Source organism: Coptis chinensis, chromosome 7 (genome assembly GCF_015680905.1).
Source record: "Coptis chinensis isolate HL-2020 chromosome 7, ASM1568090v1, whole genome shotgun sequence".
Lineage (NCBI taxonomy): Eukaryota > Viridiplantae > Streptophyta > Magnoliopsida > Ranunculales > Ranunculaceae > Coptis > Coptis chinensis.
In genome coordinates, this window is record NC_141462.1 from 38151468 (window position 1) to 38167360 (window position 15893).

The following is a 15893-nucleotide window of genomic DNA, read 5'->3' on the forward strand; positions in this document are numbered from 1 at the left end:
AATATATTTCCCCACCCCAACCCAGAGAATTGTCTTTTCTTTATGGTCACTTCCTCGTTTTTCTTAGTTAAGACGCAAGGATCTATGACATCACCTTTTCTTTTGACGAAAGGTTTCTTTACTTCTCTGATATCACCGTTCCTTGTTATAGTTTATACGTCCTAGTTTATATCAAGTCAAAATTTAATTTTGATATTAACAAGCAAAGAGGCTTAAGTGAGACAGTAACTCATGAACCTACAGAGGGGGATATGTGTCGGGTTAACAAATATTACCCCCCACTAGATGAGCCAATTAGGATTCTCCCCCCCACTAGATGGAAAATTAGGTTTTCCTCCAAATACACACAAAAAAAAACACGGTCAATCCAAATTGACTTTTTTTTTCTGTGTACTTAGGGGAGAGACCCTAATTTCCCCATCTAGTAAAAAGGAAATCCTAATTGACTCATCTAGTAGCGGGGTAATACTAGTTAACCCAACATTGGATTCATCAATATGGAAGACAACCACTGGTCCATCCGCATAAGCTCACTCCACACAGTGGAAGTAACTCCAGTGAGAAGGATTTTGCCTTTTTTGTGTGGCAGGGAGAAACAAACACACTGCCATCAAGCACTCAGAGTGAAAGAACTGGTGCAATATGTAGTACGGTAAAGAACGAGACTATCATATCAACCAACAGAAACACATTGAAAGCAAAAGTCATTGGAACCAACCAGACGAGAATTTTATTGATGGTGATGTTAGCACAGACGCACAATGGTGATACAAGTAACAAGATGGTTGTCTGTATGAAAAAGCATAGGCATGGCTACAAGCCTACAACATACCGCCAGTCCGCCACAATCTTAAAAATGGCAGATCATCACGCAATTATCAATTTATGCAAGATAAAATGTCAATGAATTTGAAAACTACCAGATAGCAATTTACAAGACAGCAATTCAAATGTAATTCTGCAAAAGAGTAAATACAGGAAAATGGAAGTTATTTTGATGAAACTTATATATAGGGCCATAGTAGTCAAAAACAGAGAAATTCAGGCAAGTATCGCAGCATGTATATGAATGGTGCCTGTGTCGATCCTTCACTCGTGATGAATATCCATCCTTCTCCCCTGATGAATAGCCGTTGTACTTGCCACGATCTGTCAAAAGTGAAGTTTCGGAAACGCAGATATCTTTTACCAAAATAATAGTAACAACAAAAAAATAAAAAATATTCTACTAGATAAGAACTTCACAACAACCTATGTTGCATTTAGATGAAAATCTTCCAAAATCTCTCTCCTAATAGTAACAACAAAAAAATAAAAAATATTCTACTAGATAAGAACTTCACAACAACCTATGTTGCATTTAGATGAAAATCTTCCAAAATCTCTCTCCTATCAAAAGAGCCCAAAAAGATTACTCTCTCAATAGTGGGGTCATGCTGTGTCTTTGCTTCTATATCATGACCCACTAACATGGCCCGTGTATCGGTAATTTGACAGAAAAGCTTTGGTAACGCAAAATATTAAAGGCGTGTGTGTGTGTGTGTGTGTGTGTGTGTGGGTGGAATAAATATTGTGCATTAAAGAAATTCTGTCAAACCTGAATCTTTTCCTTTATCCTTTGATCGACGACTTCTCTCCTTGAGTTTGTCTGTCCCTTTCCACAATCTCTCTATCACGTTCCCTTTCAGAGTCCCTGCCCCTATCCCTATCTCGAGCCTTTAATTTCTCCTTCTCCCTCTCCTTTTCCCGCTCTTTCTCCTTGATCTTCTCTCCAGTCACCTCTGTTTTGTGGTCTGCCTTTGACTTCAGCACAGGGTCTTCTCTTTGCCTCTCCATCAATGGGCACTCTTGGTATCATCATCACTCTGCTTAGACTCCTTCAGTTTCTCCAGTGCAAATTTGACTTTTAAATTTTTAGACCCATCAGGATCCAGTTTATCATTAAGAACTGCCTCACCATTCAGCGAGTCTTCCTGAACAAAAAGTAAAAAGATGGTTACACTTCATCAATCTAAGAGCTTCCACTGAAGTAGATCTACAAAATGACAGTCACCTTTGTGATCGGTTGGTATTCCTATTGATGTGGTAAACGAGTCTCCTTCCTGGCACACTGGTACATATTGTGCCTTGGGAAGGCTGTATAGATGAGCAAGAACTCTACAGACTTCATCAATCCCAGACTTATCCGCATCAAAGGCCTTCCACCAGGGGGGATTCTCAGGAAGAGGGACTTCTGCATGCAGCTGCATATACAACTCCACAAGCGACAACTTCACTTTTGAATTGCACACATAAAGTTGTATGCAAACTGCACAAATACAGAAAAAATCGAAACATGGTCAATGTTGGTTCAATTAGATTAACAAACAAAATCTGATCAAAATTACCAAGAGAGAAATCAAACAAGAAAACATATGCTAACAAGATGGACCCTGTGAGACATGTATGGATCAATATCCTGTTAATTTCCAATACTCATTTAAAAACAAAAATAAAAATAAATTAAATTTGCTCTGATGCTTTTGCTTTTTTTGCTTCATCAGTGTAACCATGATATCTTTTCATCGTTAAATTGAATTTATCTTGAAGGAGTGTTGGACCATTTGTTCAGAGCAGAATTTTATTTTGCAATTGAAAAATGTGTGCATTTAAATAATTGAATGTACATATGTACACACGTCCACATATGTATCTGCCGAAAAAGTGGCTCCTCTCTTCATATAGCCACATAGGTCTTCTGTTTATCAAAAACTTATCCTAATTCGTGCTCTTGTTGCCTTCTAAAAATTTTAGCGCACTATTGAAAACATGCAACAAAAGATACTCAATTCTTCTCCTACCCGACATTTCGCCAGAATTGACTTTGGCATTTGACTAGACTTAAAATTCTCTTCCAAATCGTTATATTCCGTGCTTCGCTCCCAGCTGCTTATTGACAGACAACCTATTCCCAGCCCAAAGTTTCCCAGCTACTTAATTAGATTTGGCAATCAAAAAGGGCAACATCCCCCCCCCTCTTTTCCTTATTTATGTGGAGTGCAGTTCTTACAAAGAGACTAACCATTAGGAGGAAGTTCATTGTTAATTTTGTGTCTGACGGAAATCAGTCGGTTAAAATTGCATTCATTGCAGAATTTCTTGCCAGATGTGGAGTTTCTGTGTTCATCAGTTAGGGACTCTTTAGGTAGTTCCCCTCTTGATGAAAGATCTACTGGAATCCTAGGTCTTAACCATTCATTACTCGGAGAATAGCTAAATGTCAAAAATATGCTTCCATGTTTATATAGTGTGATGCTTATTTAAAAGGGTGTCTAACAAGCTATGCGGGCAGGGCGGGGCACAGGGACAACTAACCACTTGGGCCGCCTTTGACAAAGACCTGCAACTATTTTCACTCCTAGCAACCTTGTTTTTTATGTTTTCTGCATGTACTGCGAAATAGTCTATTGTAAGCAAAGTCTTCCATGGCTTTTAAAAAAGTACGACATAGTTCAGAAAACAAACTGTCTTGTATACACACCCACCATCAAAACTCCACACTGATAAGGTAGGGAGAGAGTAAGAGATATAAAAACCAAGCACGATAAAGGTAAAACCTATAAGTAATTTAAAAGATTACCTATCATTTGCTAGATTCCAAGCCTACTGTCTCAATTCTGGAGGTGTTTCCAGGGTAGCAAGGTAGTTTGATATAAACTTGTGAGGATGTTCAACATGACAAATAAACCCCATCTCTTTGAGCAAATGTCTTTCCGTTTTGATCAAATCTTGCTTCAAGTAGACATATTTCTGTGCAAGAGAAAACATATGAAAAAACAATATACAGTTACTCTGGAACAAGCCACGTGAAGAACGAAGCTGCTTCAGACTAACCTTTGATGAATTATCAAAATGCTCGATGGGTAAATTCTCTCTTCGACATTCCATTCCATTAAAAACCAAGATAACATGCCTAGTTTTTTTAGGACTTTCCTCCAGTTTTGAAGCAAGCCAGACACAGCTCACAGCCACTCTCTACAAATTTATAACCATAAAGTATGTCATAAACTCAGCTATCTACTAACAATGCAAAAAACAAATACAGAAGAAGTAAAATACACACCTTCACACTAAACCGGGCAAATGACTTCTTGCAGTAAAACCGATGGAAAAGAACTTGGCCTGTAGCCATTAGAGCGTGAGGTCTGTTTGTAATAATAATAAAAAAAAACAAATAAACAAAAAAATCCAATGGACAAAACATAATAGAAGCTTTTCTTTACTGTTCAGCAGATATTGATGTTTCATGCATAGTAGCAATACAAATGCTTTCTATGAAACATGGATTCTGTCAATTCTTTATCCTCTGCTCCCTATGTATTGGAGTTAGCTGTTCTTTCCACTGCTTGATGAACTGGATTTGGTCACTTTGATGAATTAAATATGTATCATGTCATGAATTATTAGTTCACATAGTATTTTAACTTTACATGGTTAAGGGAAAAATTCCCACACTTCTTTTTACGTATTTTTTTCTCTGCGCCTCCCTTGTTTGTCCAAGAAGGTTAAAAATGGTTGCTGCAATGTGAGATGGTGTCATTCCAGCTTCCATCATTTGATCCACAGGTGATCCATGCTCAATGTACCTATCAGGAAGAACCAAAGGTCTCCACTGCACAAAAGTTTTCAAGTCACAGTGTGAGTATTGCAGCTATAGTTTAATGCACCTACAAACTCTTGAAAGCATATTGATGATATGATTAGTTGTGTACTTGCTTACCTTCAATTTGCCATCAAAAAGGCCATTAAGGGCCAAAAAGTGAGCAACATGAGACCCAACGCTTCCAATTGATCCCACTTCTACTGTGATTAGAACCTCATGTGAATTAGCTAGCCTGCGAATGAGAGCTTGATCAAGTGGTTTGCAGAAGCGTGCATCTGCAACTGTCAACCTCAAACCATGCTGTTCTACCAAGGAAGCTGCAGCTACGCAACTTTGAACTGCTGTTCCATAGCCCAAGAGTGCCACTCTCTCACTCTCGATCAATATCCGACCTTTCCCAACCTGTTGGAAAAGTTCTCATTCAGTTACTAGCTTAAATATTCACCTCTCTTTGGATATGTGCAATATCAATTATCAAGCACAAACTTGATATAGTAGAAAATCTTGTCCTCATACTACATCAGCCAGTCAAGAATAATTAAGGGTCATACTAATTCAACCAATTGAAAGAAATAGCAAGCAAAAAATAAAAATAAAAATCCACTTACATGATTTGAAGAGAGACAGTTAGGTGTGAAGATGAAAGTCAACAAAAAAATTCCATTCAATCCATGGCCTGCAGAAGAAGAAAGCAAAGAGCTTTGAGATCAGCCTTTGGAGCAGTCAATTTGCACCTAAGCTTTGAGATTCATGGGTAGCAAAATACACGAAAGGGCTGACATGCATCAATTGGTATTTTTCAATATCAAAGCATGAGTAATTTACTTCATTCATGCTAAGTATTTCGCCGGAAGCCTTCATAGTCACATGATAATGTATATGAGATGTTGAAAAAGCCCAAGCAAGGTTCGATAAGCAAAATCAGATAGGCCATTAACCGAAATTTAGATCCAAATATATCCAATGATGTCTGCTAATATTCAATCATATGTGATAAACTGATAATAGCCGCAACACCTTAATATTACATGGAACTGGTATAATGTGTTTCTCTTTTGAAAATAACCGTATCATCCACGGAGTTGTAAACCTGTATAATTGACTACAAAATGCATATATATAAGAAATTGATTCAAAAGAGATTACCGAACCTGTAAAAATTGTGCTTCTTGAGCCAAGGATACCTCATATGGGGATTACTCTCAACTGGCGTGATATGAACCGAGTTGAACAGCAGCAGTCCCTTTAATTTTCGATCTGCTAGATGTTTTTCATGTGTGCAATGACACAACAAATTCCTCAAACTAAACAACATCCTCCACGAAACATGGATTGGAATCAAGTTTGAATAACTTGTAACATTTCATATGATCTGTTCCTGCAAAATGTAAGATGATCCATAATAATGCTGAGACCTAAGCTATATACTTCCTTACCTTTCTAACACCAATACAACACCAAGGTTTATTTGCTTCATCCAAACCAAACCAGTTACTTAGATAGGTCTCTACCACACATTTCAGAGCATATCGAAAATTGAATTTGAACTATAGATTAATAGCATATTGATGCATATTCCAGTTCTCTAATCAGATATCAAATAACTGAATATTAAGTTAAGCAACCATATTTGTACTAAAGCAAAGAGTATATATATATATATATATACAGCCCGGCTCCTAAAAGGACCTTAAATAAGTACCAAATCTAAAACACCCACAACTTCACATGCAAAATGATTTAAAACATAATTTTTTGTGCATATGATCTACTAACCATAAAGAACATCGCTACAAAAATTCAACTCGTTTGACAATTTTTAACAATGGCAAAAGATGACTGCAAAAATTAGACATTTCTAGACCTTTATATATATTTTCAAAAGTGGAAAACAATTTTATCTAAGTTAGAGGATATCAAACGAGTTGAATTCTTGTCGAGATGTTCTTTATGGTTAGTAGATCATATGCACAAAAAATTATGTTTTAAATCATTATATATAATGTTTTAAATCATTATATATATATATATATATATATATATATATAATTAAAAAATAAAAAGGGATTTCCGACTATAAATTCAATTATCATCTACTGCTAACATTAAAAGATATAAGAGAATGATCATAGAGTATCAATAGACCAATACTCTGTAGGCATTAGACACCAATGCAAGACAATGAATGAAATTGTTTAGTCAACCACATACACAATCAATATAACCAATGAAGTTCTTTTAACTCTGTGGTTCTACTTAATTTTCGTTAATCATATATATAAAAGAGTGACTTACAATATTAAAGAAATATTTGCAAAAGAAAACCATCACCCCAACCTCACAAACCAAATATAAATAAGGATGAACGGAAAAGTTGATGTTTTGTATCAAATTTTAGGGTACACCTTCGAAACAAACCAAGTAACTAAATGTGCTTTGCTATGTATTAAACCATGTATCTTCTTTTTGACTTTTTTCTATTAGAGTATGTAATAGCTCACACATACAACGCCCTATGGTTCTCTTCAAGCCAGCATGCGTATTCCATTTTAAAAAGCCTCGATGATAAATTAACTTAAAAGAACACAGTTAGCTATGTTTAGTGAAATAAAAATTATAATGTACTAAATCAAATTGAAAGAATATTTAGGTCATGGAGAACTTCCTAGCTAAGATTAGATTGTTGGTACTAACATGAAGACCTTGGTTACCTATTAGGGCACTTACACCATAGATGACACCAAAAAGAAATAGAAACATAGAAATTTGTATAGGGAGTGAAAACAAATGTGCTCAAGTATGAGATCTTCACAGGTATCTGAAATGATTAAATGAATGAAAGATCAGCCATGAAAATGTAATGTCTCTATATAGAAGTTTGTATCTGATTGAAAATCTCATGACACACAACAATTTTATTGGTATATACGTATTTCTCAAAGTAGGGAGATGCCATAGCCCATAAGCACCAAAAGGTCCTTTCTTTCAACACTTCAAGCCACATAACATAAAATTCAGATAGAGATAATAAAGTACGTAGTATTGGAAATCTATATAGATTTCAGCTAAGGTATACCTTTCGCCATAAAGAAAATTTCATTGCATATATATTATTGGGAAGTTCAGAAAAGCAAGAGAACATATACTTCAACATCTCTTAATGATAAACTAAAATTTCTTTAACGTGGGACTCCACTTAAATATATAAGGATCGCAATCAAATTTAAGTATATCAAATTTATCCATAGAAATAATCTTGAGAAGGCATGAGTAAGGCAACATCAAAGCTAACTTCATCAAGTAAAAATTGGAGCTTTGTTGCATTATACGAACCTGAAAGTAAAAACCCAAGCTACTGATCTTCTGAGGTCTGAGAATGATATAAAGGAGAAGATAGGCCAGTGCATAATAGTTCCCTTTCCAACATTTTGGTTTAGAACACTATGGTTTAAAAGAGCTTAATCTCACCAATCGCTGGACATCTTACTAGGTGATAGGTGCATGATTTCTCAAAATCTCAGAGTCCTAATTGTGTTTGGACACTCTAGTTATCTCGATTCCCATGTACTATTGTTGAACTTGTTAAAGAGTTATACAATTGACAATCTATATTTGAAGTGAATGCCAAAGACTTTGAATGGTCTTCCTTAATGTCTAAGTAATTCAATCTATATATTACAAAGCAAGAAAATAAAGGCGAAGAAAATACCTGATGTTAACAGATTCGAATAATTAAAAAATAAATCAATTGATTACATATTTACCCAAATACGTACAGTTTTAGCAGTGTTTCTATGGAACCCATAGTTCTGTATTCTATTTAATCAATCAAAATCAAAGAATTTATCAGATTAATAAAAACATACGCTTCATCATCAAACATCATAGTACCTTATTACCTATTATCTATCACACCATACATACAGACAAGTGTGCACACAGATAGTAGCTAACTATAGACATGAGATTTTACACCTAATCTACTTGCTTAAAAAGTAACGTTTTTATACAACTTTACACATTGATCCCCGACAAATAATTGACCAATTCAAATTCGACTATATGGCAAGCTATGACTGTGTGTTAGATTATGACAGATAAACATGCAGATAAATACTAATAAGCATAAGTGCAGGTAAAAGAATCCACATACATAAGAGGACTTTTAAGATATTCCTTGCAAGCTAGATCAAGTACATGAAAGACAAAAACATAATTATAACAGAACTATCAAAACAAGCTGACAAACCGCCTAGTCTGAAGTAAAGCAAAATCTGAATGATTAGATGCAAAAAGTGTACCTAATTGGTATTGATAATCTATTACATTCATCTTCTTCCAGCAATCCTCAACAACGGAGAAATTATACCTTGTATCTCTTGCAATGACTGGTGTGTATGTATCTCCTCCTCAACAGAAAGCTTGAGCTGCCTGACATGCCACTTCAAGACATCCGATGCATTAACATCCTCGGCATGCATCTGAAGAACCTTCTTCGTGAATCCTATTAAGAAACCTGAGTAGCTTGGCATTGTTGTGTACTTATGCAGAAACCTCATGAGCAATCCCAACTCCTCAATATCCAAATTTGAGACACATTTCAAAAGTTTCCTCCTAGCCACCAACTCCTCCAAAACAGCCATTACACTTCGTGGTTCCTTCCGGTTTAATGCAGATACCAGAGCTTCCTTGTGCCTAAACTTCCTTAACAGCTTATCATGCTCAGCCGTTTTTGGCTTTCTTGGCCTCTCAATAACATGATCCACTTTAGAAGGCTTTTCATTCTGGCCTCGACTAAAGTAACGGAAATTATTTGGTCTCAAAACCTGCTTCTGTGGCTCCGGTACAGAACTAAAACCAATCAATTCCCCAACACCGCTCTCAACATTACTAGTCTCTTTATTCTTCCTTTTCCCAACATAAATAACACCATTAGAAGTACCAATAACCCTCGTAGAACAATCAGGAGAAAACCCAATTGACAAAAGTGGCTGTGGAAACCTCATAGAATGCGTCAACTTCAATGCTGAATAATCAAAAACTTTCATATACCCATCTAAAGACACACTCATTAGCCTAAACTGATCATACTCCTCACCCTCATTTCTCCCAAGTTTACCAACACATAATGAAGTAACAGTTTTATTATGACTCTCCATTGTATAAACAAGTTTCCCACCTCCAATAACATCCCAAATCTTAACACTATTACCACCAGCAGTCGCAATCAAACCACCCGAAGGAAGAAACACAACATCCTCAACCGGTTTACCATGATTAAATTCCATAACATACTTCATACTAGTACTACTAGTTCTAGAATCCCATATCTTAACCGTATGATCATAAGACCCAGTAGCAAACAACTCACTACTCCCCGGTGAAGCCGACCCACATCTAACATAATCCTTATGCCCTTGAAAATTCAACAACTGCATCTCTGACACAACATCCCAATATTTAACTAAACTATCATCACCACCCGAAAACAAATGCAATTTATCAAAACACGGGTACGAAACAAACCTAACAGGCCTACTATGCCCACGCAATTTCCTCAACGCCAACCTAGTTTTCACATCGAAAACTTGTACCAACCCCGTCTCACCACCCGCAGCGACAAGCTTACCATCAGAACGAAAGGCAGGGGAGTAGGCTATGTCATTGAATGAGGAGAAAGTGGATATGGGCTCTATGGTTTGAGCGTTGTAAAGAGTTAAGGAAGCAGAGAATGAGGTGATGAAGTTGTGTGGGGAAGTTGGGGAGAAGGAGAGGGATGTTATTGGGTAAATGAGGTTGGTGATTTCTTGGAATTTGTATGAACGCCAGTATTTTGACTCTGGGGATTTTGAGAGTTTGGACGAAGTGGGTTTAAGGCGAGTTTGGACTGGATATGTTTTGGTTTGTATTTGATTTTCTGCCATTGAACAAGTGTTTTGACTTTGGAGTGTGTCTGAGATTTTTGAGTGAAGGGTTTAGGGTTTTAGAGCGGCTGCAATTTTTTTTTTGTTAAAGGAGAAAGAAGAGCAAATTACTAAATTGACCCTTTAGGGTCTGGCCCGACCCGGGTCTGATATATAGAAACTTTGAAAAGCTTTAGGCCCTGGCACTCAACTTGTTTCGTATTGGGCCTTCTTTTTATTTAATGCGGATTAGGTTCCTTGTTAGCAATTCGCCAAATTATTTGAATTTTTGAAGTGCAAAATGTATAATACTTCCGAATGTTTGAAAGATTCGCAATAATTCGCGATTTTTTTCTTTGAAACGAATAATATGAATTTTTGAAAATTCGGCTAAAAAAAAAATGAATGAATGAAAATTTGGTTGCGTTTTTGTTATTTTTTATGTATTGTATGTATTCACTCTTACTTTAAGTCCCTCACTCTTATATTTTTAGTAATAAATTAATCCAAAAAACTTTGCTTTTATATTTTTTGAGCAATATTTAAATTGTCATGTCATGGTGTATGTGTATTTTGAAATTTGAACGGTAATTTCAATCAAAAAACAAATAAATGAAGGTACCTATGTATACCATTCAATTGGTTTCAATGTTTTTATAGTTAAATTGTTTAGATATGTTTGTTATGTTGTAAAGAATGATAACTATTATTAATATTTACTAACATAAAATATCATGAATTTTTTACTTCTGAATTTTTGTAACAAAACATTTAAAACGCGTATTAATTAAACACCGTATAATTGCTGTATTGTGAATTTTTGACCGAATATTTAACTGTACTGTTTTTTTGAATCACCGAATAATTCACGAATTATTTCCATACCGAATTTTTGTCGTATCCCAAATTGCTAACATTAAGGTTAAGTGTAGCAAAAAAAAACATTCTCACATGCATAGTCTCAGTCCACTCGCCAACCCTTTAGGAATATTGACAAAAAAATACAGAAACTTCCAGAATTAATAGTCATCATATCTCTGATGTTAAATATATCAAATTTATCTATAAAAATTATCTTGAGAAGGCATGAGTAAGGCAACATCAAAGCTAACTTCATCAAGTAAAAATTTGGAGCTTTGTTGCATTATACGAACCTAAAAGTAAAACCTTAAGCTACTGAATTAAAATATCCATAAATCTGGTAGATCTTCTGAGGTCTGAGAATGATATAAAGGAGAAGATAGCTAGGCCAGTGCATAACAATTCCATTTCCAACATTTTTGTTTAGAACACTATAGTTTAAAAGAGCTTAATCTCACCAATCCTTGGATATCTTGCTAGGTGATAGGTGCATTCATATTTATCAAAATCTCATAGTCCTAATTGTGTTTCGACACTCTGGTTATCTCAATTCCCATGTTAAAGAGTTATGCAATTGACAATCTAAATTTGAAGTGAATGCTAAAGACTTTGAATGGTCTTCATTAATGTCTACGTAATTCAGTCTATATTACAAAGCAATAAAATAAAGGCGAAGAGAAATACCTGATGTTAACATATTCGAATAATTAAAAAATAAATCAATTGATTACATATTTACCCGAGTATGTACAATTTTAGCAGTGTTTCTATGGAACCCATAGTTATGTATTCTATTTAATCAATCAAAATCAAAGAATTTATCAGATTAATAAAAACATACGCTTCATCATCAAACACCAGTGGCGGAGCTAGGAATTTGAATGAGGGTGAGCCACCCAAATAACCAAGTAAAAAAAAAAAAAAAAACTGGCCGGCCTGGGTGATAAACATATGTGATTAAGTGATAATTGATAACTATATTTTTTTGTTGTATGCCATTTTCAGTAAACTTAGCTATAGCTGGGCCTGTTGTTTATCTTTGGATTCTGGGATAGGGATGGTGCTGAGTAGTTTGTACTTCCATAATCTCTTTCATAATAGGCAAATAGGAACAAAATTTTCACACTTCTAGAATGGCAGCAAAAATTTCACTGAATTTGCATCTGTTAGTGGTGGAAACATCCATCAATAACTTAAACACAATTTTTTTAGAATTCCTAATCTCCAAATTCCAACTAGATCAACTTAATATTTTGCAATATATCATGACACTGTAGACTGTATGAATACAACCTCTTCTCCGAAAGCAAACACCTCCAACTCTCCAAGCCCATTGCAATCTTTGGTGATAATAATACATAAATAAATTCTCAAATCATCTGCATACTCTTTTGAAGTTTTTGCATTACTTCATTTTCAATAAACACTCTGAGAGAAATTCGTTTTCTATAATTTTTTTCTAATTAACCAGTTTTATTTTTTTAAAGGGGAGGATTGAGTATTAAGCCAAATTGTTGAACCCCTCTTTTCTCAAACTTGATGAACGGTGAGACTATGCTTAAATTGAATAAAACATACTATTGATGGGGAGTGATGATACTTATTGAATGGTCTTCCTAGATGCTAGTTCCACGTAATAACCCAAGACCGACTAGCCAACCATATTGAACCACAACTCAACCTAGACTCCAAAATAAAATAATTGGAAGAGAAATGATTTGCGCCATTGCCTAATGACCATTTTACTTCGTTCCTTTTATTGCCTCTACTTATTTTCATGTCCCACTTTTGTACAATTTGGGTGAGCCAGTTTTGTAAACTTTCAATGCGAGTCTTGAGGTGTTTGGTTTTAGTTGTTTTGGAACCCATCCGTGCATCTTGTTGTGAAGGAAAGAGAATGCTTATTTATCATTATGGTTTTATTGATGAAGAAAAAAAAAAAAAAAAAATGAAAAGGGTAGAAGATGATCGGAAGAAGAGGATGCAATCATGATTCCATTTCATCTACCATACATACACTCTTATACATGATTATGGAATAACTATTTTTTTTTGGAGAAAGTTGAGGGTGATATTATGCATTTAGGACTCTCCGTTAGCGTCAAACACCATAGCACCTTATTATCTATGGAATGAGTTCTAGTGATATATCTTATCTTAACACGTAAACAAACTCAAAATCGTTAGGACATTTATAAGTTTTGGATTAGGCTAATTTTTTGTAGATATGATTTTTAACTATTCTAAACATTGTCACAAATAATAATAAAAATAAAAAAATTCTGAACTTGCCAAATATAATATAAAAAATGGTGAAAATGAATGGTCTACAATTAGCCAAATTTTATAAATGGTTAACTATATTTGGCAAGTTTATAATTTTTTGATTTGTTTTATTATTTGTGAAAATGTTTAGTATAGTTAAGAGATCATATCTACAAAAAATTAACCTAATCCAAAACTTGTAAATGTCCTAACGATTTGAGTTTGTTTACGTGTCAAGATAAAATATGTACCTAGAACCCCTCCAAAACCCATTACCTATCACGCCATATTCACCCAATACATACGGACAAGTGTGCACACAAACAGCAGCTAACTATTGACATGAGATTTTACACCTAATCTACTTGCTTAAAAGGTAACGTTTTTATACAACTTTACGCATTGATCCCGACAAACAATTGACCGATTCAAATTCGACTATATGGCAAGCTATGACTGTGTTTTAGATTATGACAAATAAACATGCAGATAAATACTAATAAGCATAACAGGTAAAAGAATCCACATACATAAGAGAACTTTTAAGATATTCCTTGCAAGCTAGATCAAGTACATGAAAGATAAAAACATAATTATAACAGAACTATCAAAACAAGTTGACAAACCGCCTAGTCTGAAGTAAAGCAAAATCTGAACGATTAGATACAAAAAGTGTACCTAATAGATATTGATAATCTATTACATTCATCTTCTTCCATCAATCCTCAACAACGGAGAAATTATACCTTGTACCTCTTGCAATGACTGATGTATATGTATCTCCTCCTCAACAGAAAGCTTGAGCTGCCTGACATATATGCCACTTCAAGACATCCGATGTATTAACATCCTCGCTTACTGCAGTAACTAACCCTGTTCTGTTTTATCTTTTTCCGTTTTAAAATGTTGTTTTCCCTCGCTACTTCTGTTTCCTTGTCGGCCCATTTTTTTTCCTGTCGGCTCATTAGACTATCCTTGTGTTTTCGGAATACTTGGAATAGTTGAAAATTCATTCTCAACACGTTGAGTTATTCTGACCATTAAGGAGCTGATATACAACCAGGGCCGGCTCTGAGTTCCTTGGGGCCCAAGGCGAGCACAAAATATAGGGCCTATTCAATTACAAAACCTTTAATTTGGTTTTCGGTGTAAACTTGTAATATCATCAGCATTCAGCAAGCGCCTTGGCTTCAGTGGGTTAGAACTTTGTATGCATTCCTCTCCCATGATTTAAGGAGCTGATATACAACTTGGATATGGGTAATGGAATGTTCCGGCCCTGTATAAACTTTTTAATGGAATGTTCACAAATTTTAGTGTTTTTTTTTTCAAATGAAATTACTAGGGCCTAGGCTGACCCCAACCTGTATCAAATTCAAAATCTAGGATATGCATGTCCATTTGCATCTTGCTCCACTACTACACCAAGAATTTCTTCTTTTTTTTTGGGGGGGTACGTACGTTCCACAATGTTCACTCATGATGTCAACAGATTTCGAAATAAAATCCGCCCGCTGCCGTTTTATTACTTCATCTATAGATATGACTGAATTTTACAGCACCTAAATAATTCACATGTCCTTTGATAGCTTAAAGGTTATTCTGGCAGTATCAAGGGTATTGTCCATTGCTGTTCACAATGCTAGCTGCTCTCAAAGAGTCTGAATTAAGAGCTACTTGTGTTACGTTCGATCAGCATTCTGGCTGGTTAATCCTTCTTTGATGCGTTTTAGTTCCTGCACTAATAGTGACCTCTTACTTGAGCTGCCTTGTACACGGGTGTCACTTCTCCTTGACGGTTCCGTAAGATCCCTCCATACGAGAGCTATCTGCCTTCAAAGATCAATCTGGGTTTATCATCACCACCTGATCTGGTGGCCTTTTCTAACTGCAGAGAATTTGCGTACTGAGCTTCAAAGCAGTTTGTAATCCCAACTTTTGAATGATGCTCCTGGTCTCAGGTGTGCCATCACAATCTGCAGGTATGTCTTTCATCTTCTTGACTGTGTCATTGGCAACTTGTAGAGCTGTGTGTTGCTTGTTTCTGAATTTCCTCGAGTTTCAACATTCCATATAGCGTAGACTGATGCACTTAACATAGCTCTAATCGATCTCTAAAAAAAGTTATTGTCCTTCTCAAGTAATAGTACTATTTAGTGTTTGAGCTCATAATTGTAGGATTAATTCCCATGCTCTTCTTTTCTTCAGCTGTTTGATCTAGA

At 35.4% G+C, this 15893-nt stretch overlaps 1 protein-coding gene and 1 pseudogene across 2 annotated transcripts; both read right to left on the reverse strand.

The window, feature by feature from the left end:
- Positions 1-704: 704 nt before the first annotated feature.
- Positions 705-5947, reverse strand: LOC147487440 (cyclin-L1-1-like; annotated as a pseudogene). Its single transcript, XR_015203291.1, has 9 exons — positions 5794-5947; positions 5251-5318; positions 4760-5044; positions 4103-4651; positions 3874-4014; positions 3620-3789; positions 2054-2308; positions 1598-1969; positions 705-1149 (listed from the first exon to the last, which is right to left on the reverse strand). The product of XR_015203291.1 is annotated as a cyclin-L1-1-like (transcript).
- A 2845-nt stretch (positions 5948-8792) lies between these two features.
- On the reverse strand, positions 8793-10660 carry LOC147487441 (protein SLOW WALKER 1-like). Its single transcript, XM_086575256.1, has one exon. The coding sequence runs from the start codon at positions 10564-10566 to the stop codon at positions 8971-8973; it is 1596 nt and encodes a 531-aa protein (XP_086431382.1). The 5' UTR covers positions 10567-10660; the 3' UTR covers positions 8793-8970.
- Positions 10661-15893: the final 5233 nt, after the last annotated feature.